Here is a 15,829-nt window from a genome sequence, read left to right on the forward strand (position 1 = left end):
AAGATTTGCTATCAGGAGCTCATCAAAAAGTACAAACTTCTTTGCGAAGTATGATGTTGAAAGTTCAGATTTTTCGCAACTTTATCTTGCACCGCTCCAAATAGTATGTGTACTTCTTAACGTCATTGACTTTCTGATATCATTTTCACTAGCCGTGGCCATGACAATAGCATTTTTGTTGCAGATAACCAAAATATTTGGTACAAATTACGAGCTAGATCCAAGCAGACAGCTGGACCTAGACACGCATCTGTCGGATACTCTCCCGCCGGTGACCGCCACCAACTACGCGTGGGCCCTCGCCGACGAGCAAAGTGCTGTCCTCTGCTCTGTCCCCCGTCCACCCCGCACCCTTCCCCTCTCCCACGCCTCCACTGTGGATAGCCTCGAACTCTTTGCGGCCATCAGAGGCAACTGTGCCTTAGTCCCCTCTTACTCAGAAGCCATGAGAATAGACGCTGCTTTGCGAGAAGAACCAACTGAAACGACTACCTCTGGAGTTCAAGTAGATATAGAACCGCAAAGACCTAGACCAACAATCAAAGCAGCATCTTTTGATGAACCGCCAAGAAGACAGAGAATCACTATAGCTGGAACGCATTCCAGTCACAGCATCTCCACTAGCGCTAAAACGAATGACGCTAAACAGCAAAATAGACGATCTTGGGCGGGAGTTTTAACCACAGCTAGAAGTGCCAGACAAATTTTAGAGGAATTTAGGACTTCAAATCCAGTCAATTACCAGCCGATGCCTGAAGGAAGTGGAAGAGAAGGTGAAAGCACTCTGTATTATTCAAGTGAGTTGTCGCCAACCTGCTCCCGAGATCCTTTCGGTGGTCGGGCGCAGACGACTCCGACTGATGAACCTCCATCCTATGAGGAAGCCTTAAGGTTGCCAGCGTTAAGGAAATTAACTAGGTCTATTACGGGAACTGACATAGCAGGTCCAAGAAGAGCCTTTTTGAGGGATGTGTTGGCGAATAGAAGATCATGTTTAGAAGGTGTAGGTGTTTTGTCCGGAGCGAAGGTGGTAAGGTTGCCTTACAGTGAGTCCGGAGATGAGACACCTCTATAGCGGTCTTGTGGAGAAGACTTTTATGGTGCATGAAAATTTATAATGTAGTTGTTCGGAGTAATGTAGCTGTTCTCGGAACCACGAACTGATACTCGTATTGTTTTTAATATATTTACATGCTTTGGAATTGTTTAAATATTCTGAGAACGAGCTTGCGCAATTATTAATATTCGACAAAGATTAAGAAATCGATGAAATGAATCGATGCAAAGTTGAAATTATAAACATTATGATTATGACCAATCTTGCTTACTGTCTAATTATTGTCTGATCTCAGAGTAAAGAGATCAAAGAAATGATTTCTGAAAGTTGGCATACCTTAAATTGTATTGCTTAAGTATTGCTTCATCTCGCTCTAATGTTCCCAGTTATTTTGAAACGAAATATATAATATCATGGACCATTTTAGGTCACAAAGTGTAACAAATATTATATACTTAAATAGTTTAAAATAAAATGCGCTTTACGAAAGCTGAAATATTTTGTTAAAGTGTTATGCAAATAAAGAAAAATTGGAATTTAAATATTTTCAGCCTTTTGCAATATTTTTTTAATAAGATTACCTTTACATACCTACCAAACAGTATAATGTACTCAGCTTATTTAGATTTGTACATAGTTATTTAATTAGATATTGCTAAGTTTTACTAATATTATAAGTGCGATAGTTTGTGAGGAAGTATGTGTGTATGTTTGTTGATCTATCACAAAATCCACTGGACAGATTGTTATAAAATTTTCCAGAGGAGTAGAATACAACCTTGAATAATACTCAAGGTACTCTGAATCCCAAAATTCCCACGGGAGCGAAGCGCCGGGGCGCAGCTAGTCTTATTATTATCTTCTATGACTTAAATATAAAAATTAATCTTTTTTAGTTTATATAGACTAACTATGTCTGTATAGGTATCTGAATTTAAGTGGTATGTCGTTCTGCGCACCAAATGCAATTGTACCCAACAGTTCCGTTTAGAGCACCAATCAAAATTTGTCAGTAATTTCAGAAATAATTAAAATTAATTTCTTCCGGGCAGTGGGTCTCAAAGTATGGCTTTGTAAAGCATATGTTGGGGATTTACAAAATATATTCTTCGTCTTCGTCGTCAAGTCGACCCTAATTGCAACATAAAGTTAAATTATTAGCCATATTGAAATAAGTACCTACTATTCTTATAACATAAAATAAACAAGTTGGTTGAAGATTTTTCATTATTATTACTATTTTAATGAAATTTATTTCATTTAAAAACACCATTGTAAGTTTAAGTCACAATATAAGCTTTTAGGTCAGTGCACACAAAATAAGTTTTAAAAATTCTAGTTTAGGTCACCGTGAAAGAAACAAATTTTCAAAACGACTTTATCTTCAAAAAATGTTGAGAACCGCAGTCTTAAGGCACATTGATCTAAGAAGTACTAGATATTTTTTCGAGACTATAATATAAATAATTCAACGAAGCAATATTTTAAAACATTACATACAAAAAGAAAAAGATAATTTTCCGTCTTTACCTGACCGGGGAAAGAACCCGGGACTTCCAGTCCGGCATGTGGTCGTCAAAATGTAATGTCATTCAGGGTGACCAGAACGACATTAATTTCATTTGTTTATTATTTATTATTTTGTTATTCATTAATTGTTCATTTTGTAATATAGGTACTTTCGTATAAGTTGAGATTGATGGATAAATACAGATATTTTATTTATTTTTGAGATTTGAGATATGATGTTGTGATTATTATATTATTAATAATTTTTAATTGGCAATATTGGTGTAGATTAATTAATAGGGCAGTGCCTTTCGTTAATGTCTAGACATAGTTAGCCGACTATTAATTAAGATAAATTACTGGACAAATGTGAATTGATCACCAATTTTATATATATAGAAGATAATGCCAATCATTATGTTAGGTAGTAGTGTTGGTAAAATCGATAATTTCACTATCGATAATTGGAAATTGGGTAGATCATTGATAGTTGCATCAATTGCCCAAAATGAGGCAATACCATCGAATGTGCACGATACTGTGGATAGATAGTATTATTATAATAAATTTATCGATACTTACCTTTGATTATTTTAGACTATCGATAGTCTAATTATCGATGATACCATAGATAGTGTTCGATCGATAGTATTGTTACTCGTAAATAAAAAAATAAATCGATCGATAAAATTGCTTCATTCTCAGCTATCTATGCAATCGAAAGCTTGTCGACAATTGTTTAAGCCTCAATAGTCTATTGAATGACTGTCGACCAATCGATAGTAGTAGACTATGTATGGAATGGTAACGTAAATAAATAGCTAAACATATTTTAACTAAGTATGTATAACCCATATATGTTACACTTATTTCAAATATCAACAGATTTTTTTGTATCGCAATACCTAAATAGTGTCCGTCTGATACCTAAAGAAGTATAATGTAATTTTGAATTGTAACATTTGTAACTGTCAACTTTGACGTTGACTTTAGCCTGCGTACCGTCGATATCTAGACATCGAAATGGCGTACCTACCTTGCGTATTTCCGCGCAGGTTAAAGTTAACGTCAAAGTTGACTAGAACAACTCACTCATAAATGATAACTTGAATGTGATGAAACTTGAGAAGTGAATAATTTATTATTTTTGGACGCACAATTAATTGATTTTAGGAATTCGCGGGTAAATTTGTACCCCTATTTTCAAAACACGTCCCAATGCTAAGTACCTAATTATAAAAAGCTTGTAAATAAATTAGAATAAGGTACATAATTATGAGGTAACTATGAAGTGCCAATAAATTTTAAGATTGTAATTAAGGTAATTGAATTGTTCATATAAAGTTTAACACTTTAATAGCTACAACATGTCCCACAGCTGGGTAAGTACACACAGTACTCTCCCACGTTATTTTGTTACGTTTTTTCATATAATAGCATTAATTAAGTAAGCAATAGTCAAAATAATGATTAAATAAAAACGTATTTATAAAAATCCCTCTATGAAATTTTAATATCAATTCTTGTGTCGAAACTCAGTGTCGTATAAAGAAAAAAATATATTGGTTTGTAACTTATATTGAAGATGTTTCTTTACTTCTATCGTATCGTAACTGGTTGCGAATCTAAAGTTTCGCCTGCGCACGAATCTTTCTATTTAACATTATTCAAGAAATCTGTGAAATAAATAAAATATCACTCCTTTTACCCTTTCTGTGTACACAGACCGGAGATTCGTAATTTCAGAAGGTTAAGGTTAAAATCTCGATTGCATAATAAAGTACCTATGATACAGCGCTCGTATGTGTAATCATATTATATTTCATAAACGAAAGACTTAAATGATACAAATTAAATTAAAAATCAACAATACGCTTTTAGGTTGACAAGACGTGATGCTCCCATAATATATTGTTAAAAAACTCAAACTTAATCAAGTAAAGTTAAATATAAGAATTGTTGTATGTAAAAGGGGTCAAAAATAGGAAATAATACCAACCATATACGTAACAATATTTTATGTTTTGATTCTAAATGTAGCATATATTTATATGCTATATATATATACACACACAAAGTGATAAACCAATTGAATATATTGTTAAATAGTAACAGAAATGCTATAATTCCTTCGTCATAAATGTTCAGATAAAACACACCAACAATATTGTTACGTATATGGTAAACATAATTATGTAGTGTAGATAGTATATGTACCTATCTAAGTATAGCTTTTCATGTTGCAGTCATATTAAAATTGTATAATATGATAAATATGTAAGTAGTTATGCTAAATAATTATATTTTCAATTGTAAAGCGTAAGAGAAGTTTATTATTTTCAATAAAGTATGACAAAGGCAATAATAGTTTTTCATTACATTACATTTATATTACCCATCGTTTTGTTAATATTGAAATAAATTGTTCAGGCACCAGGCCCGAACTGAACGATAAAATTATTTCGAGAACACAAAATTAAAAAAAAAAAAAACTAGTCGACGAAGGATATAATAATTATACTCCGTCCCATTTACAATTTATGTTTTGAGTCAGATTAACATTAATTAGATTTTCCGTAAGAAAGTAGATATATTCTTCTTCTCTTCTCTTTTCTTCTCTATCTTAGGACTAGACAAAGCTGGCTAGAAGCTTATCTACTTATTAAAAAAAAAAAACATAACATGCAATTCTTGTATGCAACGATCTGAATTTGATCATGAATAGGATACCGCGCCGCATATTTGTTTGTATATTTTCTGGCGCGGATGATTCGTGTATCATTTTCCTATATTTTCACCAAATAAACGGTGTTCGTTATTTTTATTTATGCTAAGGATAAAGATAAATTTCCCAAATATGCTCCATAGAGTTTCCTCAGAGTTATGTAGGTGCGATATATTCGGATGAATATTACATGCGGGTTTAGATGATTAGGTTAGTGATCGCACGGTGTTAGCCTGGGGGTAAGACGCGATTTTTGACGCCATCGTGATTTTTTAAATCTGAAATGAGTGAATCGTGTTTATATATATTTTTTTAAGTATGTATGACTCAGGATAGAGGCCTTTGGAAGACAGAACGAGGCCTTGCCCAGCAGTGAGACAAAATATAGGCTATAGGTATATTTAAAGTGATTTTTTAAATCTGAAATGAGTGAATCGTGTTTATATATATTTTTTTAAGTATGTATGACTCAGGATAGAGGACTTTGGAAGACAGAACGAGGCCTTGCCCAGCAGTGAGACAAAATACAGGCGATAGGTATATTTAAAAAAAATGGCAGCGACTGTAACTATATCTATGGTAAGGCATGTTGATTAGTATTTTAAGATTTTATGTATCAGTTTACACGTGTTTTGCACATAATTTGGATTTACGTAATTTAAAAAAATATTTTTAATTAAATTGAAAATGGATCGCTGCTGGGACCAGCATCTATCACGAAGAAGTTGGTACGATATTTTCTGACGCAAACTTTGGTATAGTTACGTCGAAAGATATATTTTACCAATAAAGCGAAATATATTTCACAAAATTGAGATTCAATTTCATAGAATTTGCAACCGCGCACAGTTTGCTAACTCGCTCCCTAGGGCCAATGACGTCGAGATCGTCTCAATATTTTGACTGAAATATTTTAAATAAAAATACTCCTGCAGGATTGCGCCACCTCTCCATATTCTTCCTTGGATGTCGAATGAAAGGGAAGGCCTTAGCAGCTAATGGGCATCAATAGCATTCCCAAAGAAGGTTATCGTTAATCTGGCAACCTGTTGTAAAGTCACAGCTGAATTTTCAAAATTAATTAATTACGCTGGCCGCGTGCTTCGCGGCAAAATAGTTAAGAATGAAAACAGAAACATGCGATTATGTGAAAGAGAAAGATTTTACAACAGTTATATATTATTTATACCGCTTTATGTGTTGTCCCTCTCTCTCTATTTTCAATATTTGACATTGAAAGAACTAGACAATACAAAGAATAACTATTCCGAGGCTAATCAGAGAACAACGTTTTTGTTAATAAGGGTATTGCAGTTTCTTTTTAAGACTAAGGAATAATCTTTACATTTCCTACATGCAATTCTTAGAATATATTCCTTATTTTTAGTTCCGAGGAGGGTAATTCAATCTCTGTTTATTTTCCTTTCCCGCAATTGGTTTCTGTCTCCGAAGGTTTCTCCTTATTGGGCCAATATCCCGCTTCGTTTGTTTTTACGAGAATATTCCACGATACATATTCCGTGTCTTTATCAATTTGTTCGGAAACAAATGAAAGAGAGGACTATATTTTTTAAAGAATTAATACTTACGTATTATAAAACAAACCCCACTGCCGTGTCTGTTTGTCTGTTCGAAACTCAAAAACTGATGTATGGATTTTCATGCGGTTTTCACCAATAAATAGTGTGATCCCTGATGAAGGTTTAGGAGTATAATTTATTATGTTTTTACACGTGCGAAGCCAGGACGTGCCACTAGTAGTTGTCTACATACTTTTTTGAAAAAAAAACAAAAACACATGTGTAAGAAATTACGGATGCTTTTGACCGGAGTAGCCGGTCTCAGTGAGCTACTCAATACAAATATACGACGCTAAATAGGTTACTTTACTTTAATTTACGTTTCATTAATCCTAGGTTTAGCATTCCATTCCTTCATCATTTCGGCTAGACCGAGATGAGTGTATCGTATTTATCTCAGGATAGATCTAGGTGCGGTCGGTCATAGTATTATCGATAAATGGAATACAAAAATTGAATTTTATAAACTTGAATATATATATAAAAGAAATACCTAGGCAATATAAATCAAAACATTTAACTCTACTGATAAAAACAAAAATCTAATAAATTTAATTAAAAAAAGCAACTTCAAAATAATTCCGTCAGTGCGAATTGAAAAACAAATTATCAAATTTATGAATGGTCTCAGAGGATTCCGGTATTGCCGTCATTAATCCCAGTTTTGGAGATTAAAACAAAGGGAAACAGAGGGAAATTAAACCGAAGCCCCAGAGATTAGAGGGGATTTCATCAGAGGCGTGTGTGTTATTTTTCGTTTCAATTCGCTAAATACGTGGATATGTCAATCAGAGTGATGAGACTCATGGATGTCACATCCAGACTTTCGTATTTATAAACAATATTAAAGTTATAAAAAATAAATAAATAAATCAATCAAAGTTTAGTCTTTACGTGAGAAAAAACATTAGATTTACGAATGACAATTTAGTTAATTAAAACAAATGAGGTCCTTAATTTATCTTTCCCCAAATGTCCCTAAAGTCGGTACGGAACATTTATTTGAAAGACATCAGAAAGGGACATTCTGACACCATCGAAGGACATTTTGAAAAGGTAGATTCCGGACCTCAGCCATTAAAATTTGTGACAAAAGGCTAATCAATACAAGCAAAGTCACTTAATGTCTGTCCGTTTCTATTCTCTCTTAGATATTTTAAACGAAATATACAATTTACATTTGTGTGTGAGTTTCCTTCAAAATGTGTTTCAAGCTGACTCAATTATTTTCAAATTAATTAACATAACATGTTCCAAAAATTGTTTAAATGTACATTACTCTATTGAAATCATTGCAAATTCGTCTCTTATGCAACTCTTGGCTCTGTCTACCCCGTAACGGATAAAGACGAGATACTGTAGCTTGAGGTTCGGTTAACTATGTGTATGTAAATTTATTTTTCTTTTAATTTCAAGACTTTTTTAATTGGTATTTTGTTAGCTAATGATAGGTATTTTATTACTAGTCGCATTTTTTTATTATTTCGTAACGTGAGACAACCCTAATCACCGAGGAAAAAATAATTCTAGATTAGAAAACTCATGTGTGATATCTAGACTCTTCGATATCTGTGGGCGGCAATAAATCTTGTGACGTTGCTCTCGATAATTGAATCATCGAGTCGAGTGCTCGATTTTGTGTAACGAGCTTATTGATTCCTTGTTTGCACAGGAAAACTTTGGAGCCTTTGTTCTGTCGATTTAATTAATAATTTAACAATGTTGATCTGAAGTCACCTCTTTGTTAAGAATCTGGAATCAGGAATTGTTAATGGTAACTTATTCCTTTATTTATCTTTTCTTTTTTATATATATCTTTGAATTTCAAAAACCTTATTGAGCGATTCGATGTAATTTATTTATTTCTTCAAAGCATTGTCTACCAGTTAAGCTTCGGGAAAAACTGTAAGAAAAAGACATTATAATGTTTATAGTGTATATTCTAGCTAAGGTCAATCAATCAATCAAAATATTTATTTGCAAAAAAAAATGTAGGTACAGTAAGATGATACAGATTATATTATGTCCCTGATACATTTTACCTCTTGCGGAGGTATGCAAAATTACATTAAAAATTAAAAATATTACAAAGTCAATCAATATCTATTAGAAAATTAAATTAAAATAATATAAATTAAAATTATATAAATCATCCAACACGTTTAGGAAAAATGACCACACATTTGTTTAAATTATATTAATTATAATATTATGATGTCAATGAAATAAATAGAATTAATTATTATGTCGGTAGTGGTGAAATTCAATTGTTTTCATTCATAAAGTCCGATAACGAATAATAGCTCTTGTCACACAGCCACTGGTAAAGTTTCTTTTTAAATATTATTATATTGAGGCTTCTAATGTCTTTCGGTATCTTATTATATACCTTTGTACTCATACCTAATATACTCGAACTGAACATTGCTGTCTTGTGTGGTATATGACTCAGTTTGTCATTATTGCGAATAGAGGACATATGTTCAAAACGATTTAAATTTGTTTTAACAAATACTGCTAGTTCATACAAATACAGTGACGGTAAGGGTAGAATCTTTAATGATCTAAAATGGGGCTGGCATGATTCAGGTATTCGTATCCCACACATTGAACGTATACACTTCTTTTGAGCTTTAAATACTTTGTCTACTCCTGTGGCGTTTCCCCAAAAGATGATGCCGTATCTTAAAGTAGATGCAACATATCCATGGTAAGTGGTTAACAGAGCACAAGGTAAAATATAGTCAAATTATTATACAATTCAGCCACATTCACTTGCAAAACAAGCAATGAAAATATCATTTCATGCATCGGTATACTGGTTCAGTATAATGAATCTGCTAAGCGTACGGAAACAACAGAACAGGGTAACGGTTTTCACATTTTCATCATTTAGATGTAGATTTAGTGCTGTTGTAAACTCATCATAATATAAGGACAAACCTCAGGACTAAAAAATATATGATTATCTTCAAAATTATAAAATTGTTGTACTTTTATCTGGCGAAAAAAACCTTATAGCAAAATATCTATACCCATTCCTCCAAGAATATAATCTAAAAATATAATCCAATATAATTGAGGCAACCGTATTAAAAAATAAATTTCAAACATAATATTAAAAATATCTTTTCTATTCCTATTCTGTTCTTTTAGGTTCATCTACAAAAATATGGAAGCGGTCTAGTGCCTAAAAAGGCACTTTCTATTCCGTCCAAACCGGAACCATTCCACATATTGATCGATGTCAACAATGGACCATTCGCTGAAATAAATAAACATTACTTGAATACCAATTTCTGTTCAATCGATACCAGAGAAGCACTATTGCAAAGATTAGGTACGATCGCGGACCCGTGGAGGGGATTTTTCGTGCGTCATTTTAATGTGCGGCGACAATGGAATATGAACGCTTGTGGTACTCTTTAAGATTCAAATTCGAGTAACTTTTATTCGAGAGGTCTACTCTCGAAACTCCTCAATTCAAATAACGTTTTGTTTTCCCATTGTAGATAATGGTTTTTCAATAATTCATTACGAATTTAAGTCTGGCAATGCAATTTTAAATCACCACATAATCAATTACAATTTATACAGTAATACAGCCAAGAGTACAGCGAACTGCATATCAAGTTACTGGCAATAAAACTTATATAATAACGGTACGATTGAAATTAATTAACTGTAGATACTGTTACTTAGGTATACTATGTCTGTATACGCGAAACCGAATTTTGGTATTTGTTGGCGCAGAGGCCTGAATATAGGTTGTGACTGGACTGTATTTATAAGGCGCTGAGTTTGTAGGTTAGAATTTATTCTTTGGGCAATGGTGCGTACAAGATGTAAGTTAGTATAAGATGACGAGCGACGGAAATCCGTCGCGGCGCCTCCATTCCTTGTGTTGCCAGGCTTTGGCCGCAACAGTACTCAATCAGCGATTCCTTTGCCAACGCCAGTTCATTCGACTAGGCTTAATTTTAAAATTGTTTTGTATTTTATTTTTTTATCGATTGATACGTAGAACTGAATAAGGGTATTAGGTTCTACGTACTTATAGGTTCGTGTTATTTTTTCATATTAAAATTGACTGTTCGGATAGTTGATTTAACTAATATTGTAAATATAATTCAACCAGGATGATACGCGTGCCAATGATCTGACAACTAGAAGTGCCGACGACGCGACCGTACGAAGTGGAGACGAAAAAGTAGGAAAGCGGACTCTGGGCTACGATCCACAAAGGCTGAGGAAGAAACCGAAAAAACGCTAAAATGAGTCATTTGATTGAACTAATGTTTACATGCTCGCCCGACCTTGTCAATAATATGTGGCGACAAAAATAAACAATCACACCTTAACGTACCAGATTTAGTCTTAACCTGAGCTATATTTTAACACGAAATGAAACTTGTACGACGATTCGTCGTAACTCGTAACGTGTGGAATAATGAATAATAATTTTGTCACGAAATTTCCATGGTTCCTGCTGGTTTTATATTGATAGATTGATCTACAAATACAAAGGTAAGTATACAGCTACGACTGGAATTTGAACCTGCCCCTTTTCGGACATACCTAGGCTTACCCAAATATCCACTGAGCCACCACCGTTCTTTAGTTTAATGGAGCAGACATAATGTTTTCAGTAGAGTGGTCGTCAGAGAGATGTGTTACTAGTGTATGGGCAGTATCGTTCCACGTTGCTTATCGATTGATTCAAAGTAACCCTTGAAGGGAGGATTGGTTAAACCTACAAATAAGACTGAGATAAAATTTGGCAAAAAAGTAAATATTTTTTTTATAAATTTAGTATGCATGTAGTTAAAGACCCTCGTTCAAACACAGGCTACTTGTTCAACCCTCTAATTAATTATAATGGGGGGGGGGGGGGCGAAAGTTTGTATCAAAATCATGCCTGTCCCGCTTTCGCTGAGAAATTCACGCGGGCGAAGATGCGGGCAAAACCTAGTTATTATCTTACCGTAGCCTCCAAATGTCATCTAGATTTGACATTTTCCATTTATAATGTTAGTGAATATGGATTAATGAATGTATGTTCTGAGAGTATCACTAGTATAGTACAGTCAACGGCACATCAAGTTATCCTGCATGAACCTCTATGGCGCGGTAATAGTGGCTAATTTGCAATGCATTAGGGAAGGTTGATGTGCTGTCGACTGAACCGTGTAAACTTATGTAGTTTATTAAACCTATAATTAACTAAAGTTTGTGTTCATAAAAAAATATTATTGTTTAACAAAGAGTACTTGTTCAATATTTCGTTTTTCCGTTTACAAAAAGGAAAACAAGCAGCTATAATTTATCACAGGGGAAAATAAGCGGCTCCAGAAATCCCGGATCCCACCGCAGTCGGGGTTCGGGATCGTGTGAGGCAATTAAGGTAAACTGCTGGGATCGTACAACCACTATATGCTGTAAAAGTTTAGGAAGATTTTGCGAAAATCAACCGAACGCCGAGCGTTTTATTAGAATACCAAAATTGAGAAAATAAAAATTGCTTTTAATTATAAATATGGTTATTTTGGAAGTCATTTCTTACATTACGTATTTTTTTCTATAAAGTTTCAAATGTCCATGGAAATTTGTTTCTTCAATGAATCTATGTACGGTTATGTCATTATCTAATGTAATAATACATACGCGCTATATAGACGCGGTGTAGGTCGTCATGAAAGTCATGTCGGATGCCTTTAGGCGACTTGAATAAAATCTGACACAAGTGTTAGTAATTAACACATTCGAAAAGTATAAGAAATATCTAGACTTTGGAAAAACATCGAAATAAATTTTATTGAAATGAATCAACCAATCTTCTTAAAATTTCGCATACATATTGTTTGAAGTACGAAGAAGGACATAGGGTTACCTTTCATCCTGGAAAAATAAATGCGCCAGTGGGAAATTCACGCGGGCGAAGCCGCGGGCAAAAACTAGTTTAAATATAAAACACAGACATTGATCCGGCTTGTTCTCGGATGACGTGTCCGATGAGACGGACTGTTGTATTGATTTTTTATGATTTGTCGTTATTTTATGCAGTGCACTAAGAAACACTTTTCCAATAATTTCAGTTCAATGATAGCAATACACGTATTTATGAAACCTGCCTAATCGATTCTGGTTCTGGCTAAATGAAGAGCGCGCTAATGATATACTTATATTGAGCGTTTATGAATTACGTTGAAGGCATCGATAAAAGTGGCGCAATTTCAATACATAACATACAGAATTTTTTCCAATTGAATCCTAATGTTCAACATTGCGGTACAGAAAATAAATTATTTTATGAGCACATAAAAAATAGCGGGGGAAGCCGCTGGCAAAAGCTAGTAAATATTACATAACACGGAATCACCCGGAGTTTCAAACAATTACTTTATAAATTACCGTTATAATTAATTTTCCGGGAAGTACTAAAGAAACAAGGTAATTAATTTAATTAAATCCGGGAACGCAGCAGTTCGTATTACCGACCTATGGATCACACTCTGCCTTTTGACTTTGATATAACTTTGATATAAAATAAGTAGAAGGAAATGCCTGCAATTACTAGTTGCGTCTCGGGGTATCGCTCCCGTGGGAATTCCGGGATAAAAGTACACTATGTGTTATTCCAGGTCATATTCTACCCGTGTACCAAATTTCATAATAATCCATCCATTAGATTTGTATTAAAGAGTAACAAACAAAAATACACACATACATCCACACAAACTTTCGCATTTATTATATTAGTAGGAAGTAATGTGAAAAAGCTGGGAGGTAAAATGAATTGTAACAGAATTTCCCCGGGAGATTTTCCTACGGGAACATTTATTTTATCGGAATGAAAGTTACCCTATGTCCATCTCCGCACTTCGAAGTAGATTGATTGAGTAGATAAAGCGTGAAGAGGTACCAACCAAACTTACTTTCGCATTTATGATATTAGGATTAGGACGTGTAGTGATGATAGTGATACTGTGATACGATACTCCTGTAAATTAAATTTATTAAGTGACATGTAAGAACTCGTATTATATCTATGGACGTAACATGCAAAATGTCGGCTCGTGACGCGCCGTCATGTTGAAACTTTAATTCGCTTGGTTTGTTTTACCTTGTTAATTTATTACATTACTAGCTTTTGCCCGTGACTTCGCTTACAGAACAGTACTTCCTCCAGGGAATTTTACCACTTTACTTACTTTAAACTACAACCTAAGCGAGCAATACGGCCAATACAGTCTATCTGATGGGAAGTGGTCACCGTAGCCTATTGACTAGTGGAACACTCGCTCGTTGCTGATTCTAGGGCCTAGGACATTGTAATTACACTGAAGGTCATTCTACAAAGTAAGCACTACAGTTCGGCTGAACCCAGATATCGATTACCTACAACTTGTATTAGATGTATGTATTTAAATCCTGCAACATCAAAGCCCTTTGATGTCGCTTCGCCACACCACATTGTTCGCGGCTTGATTTAATTGCTAATTAACATACATACCTAAAACCAGACATATACATACGATATCACATATTCAGCGGCAGAAACTCCTATAAATTATTATCTTGGCAAAACTGTTCTCATGAGCTCAGACAGTCCAACAAAATGTTATTGTATCTAATAAAGGATAGGCGTAGCCAAAATATGTGATCTTTCTCATCTGAGTGTATTCCCGGTTCCTTCCACGGCCGTTGAGCGTCGGAGTCCAGAATCCGGTTTCCTATGTTTTCGTCTCCACTTCACACGGTCGTCGGCATCCCTAGTTGTCAGACCATTGGCACGCATATCGTCCTTGACGACATCACGAAAAGATATTTGATATTGAGTATGATTGATTGTTTATTCATATTGATAACCTAAAGAACCCAATACTGTTTTTCCGTTTCTCGTGTCTTTGTGTTTTGTCATGCAATGAAGTTATTTCAAACAAACTTTCATACTATTATTATAAATTCGAAAGTTTGTCAGACAGACAGACAAACGAATAGTAGTTATAAATAAACCTTTGGACCGATTTTGATAAAATGGCTTGGCATGCATGTAGTTAATAACCAACGTTCAAACATAAGTTGCTTTTTTTTCACAAATCAACCCCTAAATTGCGATAATGGGTCGGTAAAAGGTTCTATGCGAATCATGTTTATTCCGCTTTCGCACGGGCGAAACAGCTGGCAATAGTTAGTAAGTATTTAATAGTAATTATATAAATAAATAAAAATAATTCCCAAACATACAAACAATTCAACAATCACTTACCGTATCGTAACTAATACAAAACGTACGGCTTGTAGTGAGTTACCTAAAGTGCTTTCGCGGGTTTCGCGATAAATCCACTAATTTGTTAGCTGTTGCTTATAGGGTCTAGGTGAGCGACGGAATGCTGCACGACGAGATGCGCGTGTGTTGTACTTCATGAAAAACGAGTAATGTATAATAACATATTAACAAATCAATATCCGTTTCATCAATATCAATCAATAATCATAATAAACATCAATATCCTTTCGGACAAGTCTGTACATTACCAGACGCAACAAACTCGAAGACATTCGAGTTCTTACATTTTACAATTCACAAATCGCTTGAAGCGCTCCCTCAATTATTGTGATTGATCTTCGCGATGGCTGACCAATACGTCAACTCGTGAACGGGCGCTGCCAGGGGAAACTGTTCAGCTAGATCTCGTAAAATAATCATGTATCTTTTAAAAAATCTATTTTTTTTTACTATCACAATCATTATATATTTTCAAAAAGTCAAATTACATTAGTAGTATTACATTGTCAAAAAGTATACGGACTTTTTGACAATGTACTTTATGTAAACTGCTTAACTTGTTTTTTCGTGATTTTTAATTTTGGTAAACAGCTTAAATAAAGTTGTTGAATGATTTTTTTTTTGAGGAATGATCCTTATTTTTTATTTATTTATTTAATCAATAGCAA

General features: G+C 34.1%; 2 protein-coding genes across 4 annotated transcripts in view; one reads left to right on the forward strand and one right to left on the reverse strand.

Moving 5' to 3' along the window:
- The window catches only part of LOC128674066 (transmembrane protein 151B-like), a 50,597-nt gene extending 45,672 nt beyond the window's left edge, over positions 1–4,925 (forward strand). For all 3 annotated transcript variants that reach the window (XM_053752357.2, XM_053752358.2, XM_053752359.1), the window contains one exon: positions 185–4,925. In XM_053752357.2, the coding sequence (XP_053608332.1) occupies positions 185–1,075 (891 nt within the window). In that variant the 3' untranslated portion in view covers positions 1,076–4,925. The remainder of the gene's footprint in view (positions 1–184) is intronic.
- LOC128674068 (uncharacterized) overlaps positions 1–15,829 on the reverse strand; it is a 106,050-nt gene that overhangs the window by 80,826 nt on the left and 9,395 nt on the right. The window lies entirely within an intron of this gene.

This window comes from Plodia interpunctella, chromosome 12 (assembly GCF_027563975.2).
Source record: "Plodia interpunctella isolate USDA-ARS_2022_Savannah chromosome 12, ilPloInte3.2, whole genome shotgun sequence".
Classification (NCBI taxonomy): Eukaryota; Metazoa; Arthropoda; class Insecta; order Lepidoptera; family Pyralidae; genus Plodia; species Plodia interpunctella.